At 34.6% G+C, this 12982-nt stretch overlaps 1 protein-coding gene across 1 annotated transcript in view; it reads left to right on the forward strand.

The window, feature by feature from the left end:
* The window catches only part of LOC133199044 (dynein axonemal heavy chain 6-like), a 45113-nt gene that overhangs the window by 1617 nt on the left and 30514 nt on the right, over positions 1-12982 (forward strand). Inside the window, exons 4-27 of the mRNA XM_061334933.1 lie at positions 542-677; positions 1128-1275; positions 1783-1905; positions 2243-2377; positions 2828-2966; positions 3242-3377; positions 3581-3764; positions 5018-5089; positions 6226-6416; positions 6930-7038; positions 7191-7311; positions 7488-7639; positions 7916-8068; positions 8273-8374; positions 8640-8789; positions 9134-9376; positions 9804-9947; positions 10101-10310; positions 10774-10986; positions 11303-11483; positions 11705-11801; positions 11981-12123; positions 12399-12469; positions 12712-12969. Coding sequence (XP_061190917.1) covers positions 542-677; positions 1128-1275; positions 1783-1905; positions 2243-2377; positions 2828-2966; positions 3242-3377; positions 3581-3764; positions 5018-5089; positions 6226-6416; positions 6930-7038; positions 7191-7311; positions 7488-7639; positions 7916-8068; positions 8273-8374; positions 8640-8789; positions 9134-9376; positions 9804-9947; positions 10101-10310; positions 10774-10986; positions 11303-11483; positions 11705-11801; positions 11981-12123; positions 12399-12469; positions 12712-12969 — 3611 coding nt within the window. The remainder of the gene's footprint in view (positions 1-541; positions 678-1127; positions 1276-1782; positions 1906-2242; positions 2378-2827; positions 2967-3241; positions 3378-3580; positions 3765-5017; positions 5090-6225; positions 6417-6929; positions 7039-7190; positions 7312-7487; positions 7640-7915; positions 8069-8272; positions 8375-8639; positions 8790-9133; positions 9377-9803; positions 9948-10100; positions 10311-10773; positions 10987-11302; positions 11484-11704; positions 11802-11980; positions 12124-12398; positions 12470-12711; positions 12970-12982) is intronic.

The following is a 12982-nucleotide window of genomic DNA, read 5'->3' on the forward strand; positions in this document are numbered from 1 at the left end:
AGTTTGGAATAGATCAAGCAAGAAAGCAATTTTTGAAGATACATATTGATTATTAAAGAACATATTTCACATCTTTAAAGTTCAGAATTTTTACAGAGATTTAAATATGTTTTACTTGAGTTTTCTGTTCCAAATTTTGGTTAAAGAAAAAAAAAGCAAGTGTGCTTGTTTATTTGTTTTAAGCATTACCAAATTGTTTTAATTTGCATTTTGCAATACATGTATAGCAATGCATGAGACATATGTATTGATGATTTATGCACATTTGCTGCATCCATGATTTTTGTGCAACATTTGCACATTAGCTATGCGGCAAAAATTCTGAATGCAACATTTTACATGGAGTACAAATATGTGAAAAACAAGAACTTATTATTACATGTATGACAAGTGTGGTTTCTTTGAAACCGTGGACTCGTTTTTATTTCTGAGTGCTAAATTTTTAAAGATTGTCAAAAACCTAAAAGATTCTCTCAATATTTCTCAGGTTTGATCATAATTTTGACATATTTATTAACCCTATTTTTTTTTCATATTTCAGTTGCTGAGACCCATGAAGGGCTGAATGATGCTGATGAAATCATCAGACTGATAAAGGAAGACAAGAGAATCGGATTCTTATATCTGAGTCCAAATGTACCGAAATCCTCAGTCAAATATCACTATTACAATCTCAGGTAAGTACCAGACTTGTTACAACTCAGTATCTGTTATCTGTGCTGATCCAATATAGTGGGACATCAGCAGCATCCCTCAACCCCCCCACCTTACACACAATGTAAGTACATGTACATGTATTGTTGAGGCCATTTTTCATGCAGAAAGTTGTCTCGGACTTGGATGGCGATGTTGTTCACAACGGAACATCTTATGATTTGACAATTGTGTGCTTCAATTCTTATGTATATATATGTAGACAATTTAAGTATTTAAGCTATGAATTTATCATGAATGATAATGTTAAAAATTCTTAAACTTAATTCATCAGATAATAAAGCAACACCAGAAAAAATGTCCTAATTGGAGACCAATGAGATTCAATTTTTTTAATGTTGTCCATCAGATCATAGGAACATTTGATAAATGCACAAAGGAGTTTCCTTTAAACACTGTCTTTTTTTTTTCAGGGTGGTGAACCACCAAAACATCAACCACACAGACTACTGTACGATCAGCCAGGAGGGCGTGACGAGAATGCGTAATGATGACGAGACAGAGTTTGTGACCCTGGATCGCTGGGAACAGGAGTACAACTACTTCAAAAAAATTATCAAGGTCAGCGATGTCTGTAAATAAATTAAGGAACTACGTTTTTTGTAAATACAGGACACAATTTTAAAGTACAGTAAATGCTGGTTATCTCGAACTGAATGGGACTGAGGAAAAACTTCGAGATATCTCAGGATTTGAGTTATTGAGGGTAAGATACTTAAAGAATAAGTGTTTTGGACTTCAAAATCACTTCAACCTATCCATGGTATTCCAGATATCAATGTCCAAAATTACAATTAAAGTTCAACTGTATTTGGACCAGTGCAGCATATGATTCAAGTGTCTTTTGTCTACATGCTTGAAAGTATTGTAGATTTATACTTGATATTTTGTAATCATTAAATACATGTATTATTCGTACTAATTAAGAATTCTTCAACTTATTTTGACTTTCATATTTTGATATATCTGAGAGCATGGAAGTATAGCATTTATATTTTAGATTAAGCAGTTACTTATTCTGTTCTCAAACAAAATACCGGGATATTCCATCTTTTACGTCTTTTCCAGATCAAGACTTTTGCACTGTTTAGAAAATGGAAGGCATTTAATGTCTGGAGGAAGAATGTCAGAACAAAGAAGATAACAGAGTGTACCAAAGCACTCAATGAAAATCTGTTTATTGTTAACCCGGTCAGTGTTTGTATTTACATTGTAATTATTAAAGAGGTTATCAGTTTTGTTGTCAGGAACTATTCACAACTGAAAGATGTTAAATCAAGCTTACAGTTGAGCTATTAATTATATTTTATTTACTCTTTAGTTAGTTTTTGAGTTTATGAGACCTGCTTGCCTATTTGAGATTATGTTTGAATGGACATTCACTAAATATTTTAATTTTGAATAAGTAATGATTACTTTGGATTTCAATCAGATGTGTAAAATTCAGATCTACATTTAATGTTTTCAGGCTTTCAGTAGAGCTAAGCCATATCACTCTGTATTTTACAATTTAAACATGTTTTTTCAGTCTTTGAGACCTGCCCTGCTTAACGTACGTGAGATGTGTCATCGTATCAGTGATATGGGTCTGTGTAAGGTGGAGAAGGGGAACACGTACGCCCTGTCACAGTTCCGGGAGGCCCAATTTACACAGCTTACAGAGGTATCGGAAATGTACATGACTCTTTAGAAAACTGTAAACCAAATCTTATTTGCATGCAAGAAATATCCACATATTACTAAATCTTACTCGCAAATATTTCTCATCCTGAACTATTTATTTAATTGTGTATTTATTGTCGCATACTGCAGATTTCAAATGACAAATTGCAAATAAAAGTTGTCACAAATGATAGTTGCTCTATAGTAACTCGATCCACAACAAATGAAAACTTACTAGTTATATGAAGCTAGATGTTATTAAATAAAACTTTTTATGGTCAATTAAGTCATATACCAAAGAACTGATAGTGACAATGGGTTAATAGTTCTTCATATTGTTTGACTAAACTGGAAAAAGCTAGGAAATTTCCTTTTACACTTACTTTTCAAGATTTAAGTTAACTTGCACATGATGCATATTCATTAACACATTGAATAATTTATTCTCCAGGTTGCAGGCAGATTGTCGGAGTTCCGGGACTTGGTTAAGGAGGTGGTCCGTTCCGCCTGTAGAACCGCCCTCCTGGAGGCGGGCTTCACTCCTGACGATTATTACATGGCAGATGATGGCGCCAACAGCCCAGGACTTGGTAAGAATCATTCTAAGACTATAGTTAGTGATAGCATACAGAGTGAATTCTATATCAGAGGATCTCAGCTTGGTTATCTATAACTCTTTACCCTCTGAACTTTACAAATTACATGACTCCTTGTGTGTTTTTTTGCTCTTCACCCTTTGACCATTACAAGCAAGATGGCTTCTGCTGATCTGTAACTCTTTGCCATTTAACCTTCACAAGTGACATGGCCCCAGGATTATAGTTCTAGAGTATATTTGTAACTCTTTGCCCTTTGACCTTTACAGGTGACATGGCCCCTGGTACCTCCTCCAGCTACATGATGCCTAGTAACTATGATATGGATATATATGGTGAGGCCCCAGACAGGATGACATACACAGAGCAGGCCAACAAGAGGGCACACTGCAAGCGCCTCACGTGGTAAGCTTGTTATTCAGAATAAGTTGAATTTATATTTTTTTTTTTAAAGAACAATTACAATGTTTGAAGATAATACAGACTGTTGTATTTGATTTGTACAAAGCATATTTAACATATTAAATAAAATTTTGAAAAATGAAAAAAAAAAATTACCAATACCTGGAAATATTTCTGAAAAGTACTTATGATAAATTTATTCACAGCTTCATCCGATTGGCTGATTACCTGATTGTGAACACAATGCATGTTCTGGCTGTGAACTCCGTGTCCACTCTCCTGAACTACCTATCTGAACAACTCCAGAGCACGCCCACTCTTGAACAAATCCAGGCATTCGCAGAAGAGGCCAAGCAGGCTGCCGACGAACTCAAGGAAGATCCAGAGACGGTAAGTAATCCATGGAGTAAATCCAGATGGTTTTTATCTGGCTTGGATGTGAGATTCTATTTTTCTTTTTGGATAAATTTAAATTTAAAGATATGAATTCTTATATACCCTAGTACATGTATATTTAAAAAAAATCTCTTTCATAGAGTTTAAATTGTTTTTTGAAAAAGCTTTTCAGAATATTTTAAAGACCTAAAAAATCTTAGTACCCCTGGTACTTGGGAGGAGGGGGTGTTACATTTATACTCAAGTAAATCAAGCACAGTTATAATACTGGCACCAGTCCCTATATAAAAGAGATAATAATAACATTCTTATTGATAGTGATGTATTTTATGTATTGTATTGTGTGTAATTAATGACTTGACATTTAATCAGATTCTCCCTGCAGTGTGTGATACATGTGTATAATATTGTGTGGCATTCCTTTGTACTAGCATGTAAAACTTTTGTGGTCTTTTTTATCTGCAGTGTGAATTACTCCATTTAAATACTCATTTGCATGTGTGTAATAAGGAAATTTATATCTATGTGCATTCAACTGCCTTGCAGAGTTAAACTTAATTTGCTTAAAATACATTATTTTAGCCGAACTTTCTATTTATAAGGCTTTCATTAAATTGAATTTCACTCAGTGTCCTTCAGTAAATGAAAATAAAAAGTATCCTTGTAAACTTGATTATTAAATAAATAAATGCAAGAAAATAAGAGTCAAGTCTTGTAAGGATAGGGGAGGTTAAATCTTCAATATGGACCTAATCTAAATCTTCACGAGAAAAATTGGGGAGGGGGGGGGGGGGGGGTTAGAGTATAAATTTCTCTTCAGTGTGCTTTGAAATTCTAGCAGCATTGTGAATATATATATACATGTATGACCAAGCTTCAGTGATTGTGTTATCATAAATCAGACTAAACAACCAAATACTATTTCTGAGTAACTCTCCCAGCTTTACAATGATATGGAAACCAAGCATTCATTATCTTCCTTATAAATTCTCTAATTATTTTATTAAAAAGCATTATCTAAACCTTGTTGCAAGGTTTTTATTACACCCCTCTAAGGCTTTGTAATTATACATGTACTCATCATTTCCAGAGGGTAAAGTAATTTCTATACCATATCTCTAGTTCTACGAGGTAGGAAAAAAAATTCTTTCAGAATCCGAATTAAAGCCGAGCTACACTGATCACACAAGGCAAATCTATTTTTCTGTTTAACCCTCATTTAATGTGGCTGGCCTGTGACCTTACAGAGAGAAGAGAAAAAAGCCGAAAAAGCGCGACAAGAAAAAGAGAAAGCCGAAAAGGGAAAACATGAGGAACAGGTAGAAGAATTATCTCCCTTATTTTGTTGTTTTGACGTAGTTATCACCCTTTTCCTGGTAGATCTATATATAGCTGCCCTCTGCTTATGCTTTTAAGCACACATATCTCCCCTGCTTTTATAAAAAGAAGAGTTACTTGTAGTTCTTAGATAAGGTGAAGGGATATCAATTTATTTTTGTTTTAGTTTACAGGTTCAACTTGCAAGCTGTATTTAATATTAAAATGTCTTCACTTTTAACTGTCACTAATGAAATGACTTCACATATTAATAACATGGTGTGCTCATGTTCATGGAGTGTAGTTTGAATAGCTAATCAATGAAAATTATCAGAAACTACCATCATTTAGCTGTTTCCCTATTTATAAGATATGCCTAACATTTTCAATAGGGAATTTTTTTTTCATATTTTCATTTCCAGATAAAAAAAAAAAAATTAATAAATAAATAGATACATAAACAAATGCAGTACATTTTTTTTTTTTCAAAAAATGTTAAAGCTACTGTTTCATTTAAGATTCTAAATGTTATATTCTCCAAAAATGTTGAAATATCAAAGGCAGATACATATAGTTGTACCTGTAGGGATATTATGACCTTCAAAGATGTCTGTCATCTTTTTGAAGTCGATAGCTACAAACTATATACTATAAATAAATTATTTCTCTTTAGTACCTATATTTCTACTGTGACACACCTGATCTGGACTCTGGGGTACACATAAAAATTATTTAGTAGTTGTATTTTTCTCTCTCTCTCTCTCTCTCTCTCTCTCTCTCTCTCTCTTTGTTATGGCATTTCAAAAGGCAACATAGTCAATTTCTTTTGAATTTAATGTTATTTACTGGAATGTTTTGTTTTAATTTTTTTTAAAGTCAATGTTCATGACTTTTGTTATAGTTTGACTTTTTTCTAAAACTAGTTTACTTTAAAACAAATAATTAAATTAAAAAAAAAAATAATTTTTTATGCTCATTAATTACAATAATTTTCATAAAACTCAAATCAAATATACAGAACTTCTAAAAAATGTTTATGAAACTAGCTAAAACAGATCTAAGGTTATCTGAAATTTCAAACAGCAGATCAAAATTTACTTAATTCAGATTTTAATTTGAGTGTTATCTGCCCTTACAGGAGGATGAGGAAGGGCACCAGTTGCCTCCCTTGTTCATCACAGAGTTTGTCCTGGAGCCCAATCAGCTCTTATTTGCGCCGGACTCGGACGACTTCCAGGAGGGACTGGCTGAGGTCATCAAGAAGTTCCAGGATGCTGTGTTGTCGGTTCAGAACCTGGTACCAGACAATTACTTTGATGCTTTCACACAGTAAGTTAATGCTGAAACATGTTTATGTTTTTAAAGGAACTGACACAGTGAATGAGAAAAATGAGGGTGCTGTAACATTTTGTACAGTTCTATATGTTAACCTAGTCATACATATTCTTGGTCATATTCAAATTTTAGAGCAAGTGATGGATGTATAATCAAATTAAAATCAGCTCTTTGATCCACTCCCAAATTTTATATATGTATTTATATCTCATTCGGGAGTTGATCATAGATTTGAATTTAATCAGATTGGTGTTGGATATGCTGTTTTTAACAAAATCATGAATTAACACTAATGAGCACAGAAATATATTACTAACACCAAATGCATTATACATCCTGGTTTATATGCACAAAATGCCAACATCTTATTTCAACTAAGATTTCAACACATTAATTTGATGAAATAAATTCAGATATGATACATGTATATGTCAAGTTCATCAGAGATGCTCTGGATGTTTTTAGATAGAATTCTTGTAACTACATTTAATGATTTCCTTCTTTTAGCCCGATCATCAACAACAAATTTGAGGAGAAGACGTGTGGTGACGGTCCTAGTCTAAGTACCATGTTTGAAGATGACAAGCACCTACAGAGCATCATAGCAGACATCAGGGTCAGTCAAATGTTTGGTTTCTATGTACAAAGCACCTGTTCATAATATTGATCAATTTATAAATTAATTTTAATCCTTATTATCATTTTTGGTGAACAACACATAATTTTTTGATACTCAGTCAGTAAAATGATTTTTGTTCTTTCTTGCAGAACTCCATTACTGCGGCTTTCAATGCTGCCTCTAACTATGCTGACACATTTGAGCCTCACCGAGAATTCTACAGAGAGAACGAGAGTCTGGATCTGGAGGCACTCCGAGCACAAGAGCATGGTAAACTCAGAGTTATTGCCCTTTGTGATGAAAGTACATGCACAAATACAAATAATGTACCAGATGAAATTACTCAATTTTATTAATTGATTTACCTTTTTAGAAATTACCTTTTAGAAATGTGAACTTCAAATATTTAGTATTCAAGCAAGTTACTTTTTTGAATCCTATTTTAGATGTGGCCTTTTTTACTGAGGCTCTAGAGAAGTACAATGGACAGGTGAGAATGGCCCAGGTCATCAAGGAGAAACGACCAATTGGAATGCTCCTCATAGACGGAACTAAGATGAAGAGTCTGCTGTGTCCCTCACCCATACGATGTCTGGATGTAAGTCATCTACATTTGATTTTTAGATGCAATGTAAAGTTTTCATGTACAGCATCTTATCTGACTTTATGTATTAATACACAGACAAACTTAAATATCCTTAGGCTAGGGTAACTGTGAAAATATTCTAGATATCAAAGAGTTTGAAATTTCAAAGATGAAAAATTAATTGAAAAGTCAGACCACCGTTTCACTTTTACATTTCCTTTGTATTCAATATATCAATGTTTTGAGAAACTGAATTTCAAAGGCAGGTCTATGATTGATCAATTTCAGGTCATTAATGATCTACTACCAGTGAAGGCCAGAAAGGAAGTGGACAGACTCATTGCTGAGTTACAGGACGCTCAGTTCAAACTTGAGGTCGTACCTACCACCACCATTGAGTTTGTCAACTCGCTCACGTTCCTGGATGACATTCAAGTCAGGGTAAGTTAAGTTGACTCAGAGTAAGTTGCCACACGACAAAGATGGCTTATGCTCATGAAAACATGGGAAATCTTAGGTGTAATAAAATTTTTAGATACTTATCTTTTTTAACATGTTCTTAAAATATTTAAATGTCTTGAATGTACGTCATCAATAAAAATGTACAGTGTATATTTAAGCTTAGAATTCCTATTTTTTTAACAGATTGATCCTTTGGAGAAGGAGGCAATGGTTGTGAAGGATATGTATGAATTAATTGAGCAGTATAATGTACCTACACCACCAGAGGATTTTGCTGTATACCAGGTAATGTGTACATGTGTCTATAGGTAGTCAAAATTGTTACAAGTCAACTGACTTGATCACTTCTGAGAGGCATAAAGCCAATTGTGGGATATTAAATGCTGAAAATTTTATTCATAATTGGGAAAGGGTGGGAGAGGAGGGGGATTCTAAGGTAAGAAGGGGGTGGAAAGAATTCAGGGAACCTTCTAAAAACCCACTTTATTTCAAAGATGAAAGCACATGTACTTACTGAACTTTGATGTTTTGTTTTTGAATTTTCTGACAGACATTGAACCCCAGCATCACAGGTGTTAGAAATGCCATAGATAAGTCACTAACAGAGAGAGATGCCAACATTGACAAGTTCTGTACTCACCTTGACAAGGACATAGCCGAGCTCGGCAAAGAGGTCAAAGAAATCAAACAGGAGGCTCAGGTAAAGGGAGATAATCCAGAGGTTTGGTAAGGGAGATAATCATGTGAATGCTGCATGCAGGAATTCTTTCTCAAACAAATGATTTTTGTTTTTTTCCCTTTTTAAGCTTTTCAAGATTCAGAAATAAAAAGTTAGAATTTAGATCTTATTGAACATAGTTGCTAAGACTGTCAAATTTTTCAAAGTTAACATAGGAATTACTCAAATATTTCTAAAAGTCTCTCAGGTCTGCTTTAAAAAAGTTGAACAGAATTTTTTTTGTACTACACAAGGTGCAGTGTGCTTCAATGTTTTTTATTTTGTTATATGTATATCTTGTAACACATAACATTAAATGTCTTCAGAACCCATTGATTCTGGATTCCACCGCAGAGAAAGATAAGGTACAGGGCATTCTGAAGAGAATGCTGAACCAGATAGAGGGTCTACAGAAACAAGCCTTCACGTACAAGTCGTACCAGAAGAACTTCAAGGTCGAGGTCACAAAGTACGATGCTCTGGAGGAAGTCCATGCTGAACTGAAGCTGAAGGAGCTGTTGTGGACGGCCATTGATGAGTGGGATGGCCATATTAATGAATGGATGAATGTAAGTAGAATACGGAAATTAGGGCTGGAAAAATTTACTACAGGAAGCATTCTTTGTGGGGCTGGGTGGGAGAAGCAATATTTTTTTGTTTACATAGTAGTTAGAAAAGGTTAGAATGTGCATAAGACATTAGATAATTGGAAAATTTGAAGTGAATTTAATTTTTATTAGACTAATGATTTTATGATGCAATTAAAATTTCAGAATATTTGAAAATGGGGAATAAATTCTTCACTTCAAATTTTCTGAGGAAAATAAATCATTATAAAGATATATCTTAAATTTTTAAGAGATTTAAAGTTGGTTTATGATATTGTGTGTGTGTGTTGGGGGGGGGGGGGGGGGGGTAAGGGGATGGTGAACATGTATATGCCTTGAAAAGTTGAGGTGTACTTATAATTTAAATAAACTGCAAATACTTTTTTAGGTTCCATTTGAGACCCTTGACCCAGAGCAGATGAACAACACAACCATGAAGTTTGCCAAGTCTGTGATGCAGCTGGAAAAAGGACTGCCCCCTAATGGGGTTGTCCCCATGCTGAAGGAAAGAGTGGAAACAATGAGAGACAGGGTAGGTCATTTCATGTAACCAATAGTTTTTTTTTTTCTTGAATTTTCAATTTTTGATGTGTAAAATGGAAATGGGATGGTTATAAGAGGTGAATAGATTAGTTTATTAATTTTCGTCCAGTACTTGTGATGTCTGACATATCTCCATTTTCAGTTGCCAGTAATCACAGATTTAAGGAACCCTACCCTGAAGCCCCGTCACTGGGAGGTGATAGAACAGATCCTGGATTACCACTTCACCCCAGAGGACCCCCTCACCCTGGGGAAACTTGTGGAAATCAATGCCTTCCGCAGTGGAGAGGCCTTACAGGAAATCTCAGGCCAGGCCAGCTCAGAGGCCAGTCTGGAGGCCATCCTCAAAAAAGTACGTAGTAGTAGGAGGCAATTTTATTTAAGTATGAAAGGGGAGTAACATAATTTTCTGTTTGAAGTTAAAACAAAAATAACCATAATTCAGAAAATTTGATGACAAGAGGAAGAAAGATAACTCTTGCAAGAAGAATAAAAATCTTAAAACCTTGCTTCATTTTTTTTTTAAATGAAATTTATAGGAGAAGCATATTATCAGATGAATTTCATTATTCGCAAGAAATATAAATTTTCTGAGATTTCCACAAAAACTGAACAACCACAAAAACTACTTGTTATACTGCTGTGTTAGCATGCTAATTCAAGGTTCAAATTTGTTTTCAAAGTTTAAATAATTTTATACCCAATATTTAGCAACTTAAGTTAGTCATGTGCTTGTACAAAAATTATGCATTTTCCTATTATGTACCGGTAATCAGAACATTGGTTTAATGGACCACATTTTCTGTCTCTTTTAGGTGGAGGATTCCTGGAAAGCCACAGAGTTCATGGTTCTGCCACACAAAGATTCCAAGGATGTTTTTATCCTTGGTGGCACGGACGATATTCAGCAACTTCTGGATGACAGCAACATCAATGTAGCAACCATCGCTAGCTCTAGACATGTCGGCCCAATCAAGAGCAAGGTTGACGAATGGACCAGAAACCTGGATCTGTTTGGAAAAACCCTGGTAAATATTTCATTTTTTGAGATTACGTAATTAACCAGTCAAATTAAGTAATAATTTTATGTTTTTGTAAAACGACAAGAGATTACATATTTTATGTATTGGTCATATGATTGACCAATCAAATTAGCTTGTAATATCATATGGCACAAGAAATTAAAAAAAAAAAAAAAAAAACAAGATCTTTATATATCTGAGAATGAATTTATTCAAAACTGTTTGCTTCTCGATGGAAATTATCTGACATCTAAGGTCATATTTTCTTAGAAATGTAAACAATTACACTGTAACTCAGTACAAAATTTTCTGTCTCTTTCAGGATGAGTGGTTGAACTGCCAGCGTAACTGGTTGTACTTGGAGAGTATTTTCTCTGCCCCTGACATTCAGCGTCAGCTGCCAGCGGAGGCCAGAATGTTCATGCAGGTGGACAAATCCTACAAAGATATCATGAGGAAGGTCAACAGGGTACCACTGGCCATAAGAGCTGCCACTCAACCTGGTAAGTTATACCACTGGCCAAAGAAGATTCCACAGGCTTTTATGAGTCTGATAAGTCTGTAGGGTACCACTGGTGATCTCAGGCACCACCTAGCCATAAAAGTTTGTCATGTAACACAGTTTGATAAATATTATGACAGATATACATAAACATGTAATAAACATGTATCATGTTTTAAATCTTTGTCTGATTTATTTTTTTCCAAATTTGTTAATTTAAAGGTTTGCTGGAGACTTTCCAGAACAACAATGCCTTGTTGGACCAGATCCAGAAATGTCTAGAAGCCTATCTGGAGTCCAAGAGAGTTCTGTTTGCCAGGTCTGTCTGTTTGTCTAGCTGTCATCATTTTAACTTCCTTCAATTGCATCTGCTAAATCATATCAAACTTTAAAGCATGGAATGGTTAAGATATATATAAATTATAAATCAATTGAATGTTGTTCTGAATTTCAATTGAGTTGAAGGTTAAGTTGAAAATGATTTGAAATCTATTCCAGATTTTACTTCTTGTCTAATGACGAGCTCCTTGAAATCCTGGCTCAAACCAGGAACCCCCTGGCTGTACAACCACATCTCAGGAAGTGCTTTGACGCCATCGCTAAACTCGAGTTTGGAGTTTTACCATCTCAAGACCCAGATGGTGAGATATTCTGTGAAGTACAGAAATTTATGAGTCAAAACTAAATAGCATGATTTGAATTTACAGATTTACTAACACTGAGTACCCGTTATGTTTATTATTATAGCAGAAAGTCTTATCTATTACAGTTTAAATCTGCAAAACATCTATCTGGCAGTGCATTGATAAGGAATTGTCAGTGTTACTTTGTGTTATATTGCAGCAAGAATACTTGATCATTATTTATGTCATGCTTTTGTGATTTTCAAAACTTTTAAAATATTTTTGATCAACAGAGGAAGTACAGTACAGTAATGATATCCTGGCCATGGTTTCTCCAGAAAATGAAGTCGTCAGCTTAGGAAGGGTAAGTTGAATTAGACTGAACTTTCAGAGTTTAATTAAAGAAGATAATTATTGAGGAAATTTTGTCCAAGATCACATGAGGAACCTGTGGGAATTCACATAAATTTTCAGCAACTTTATATAGTAAGTGGTGTCTAGATTGGTAATTCACATAAAGTTATCACCTTTTGTCATGAAGTATGAGAGCTTAATTTCACAATTTAATGATTTTTTTGCACAATTAATGCATTCTATTTTATCCAGGGTTTGAAAGCCAGAGGAAATGTGGAAGACTGGTTAGGAAAAGTAGAAGAGGCCATGTTTGTTAACCTCCGTAAGCTTGTAAAGGCGGCTTTGGTAGATTTTGAACAGAGACCGCGAGCTGAGTGGGTGGTGACTCACGCCTCTCAGATCGTCCTGACTGTGTCACAGATCATCTGGTGCCGAAATGTGACAGAAATTCTGGAGGGTGACATGGACAGACTAGAGGGCATGAGAGAATTTGAACAGAAAAATTTCAAGGTGAGCTGAGGTC

Source organism: Saccostrea echinata, unplaced genomic scaffold, assembly GCF_033153115.1.
Source record: "Saccostrea echinata isolate AGI-Se365-2 ecotype Australia unplaced genomic scaffold, CSIRO_AGI_Sech_v1 ptg000033l, whole genome shotgun sequence".
NCBI lineage: Eukaryota > Metazoa > Mollusca > Bivalvia > Ostreida > Ostreidae > Saccostrea > Saccostrea echinata.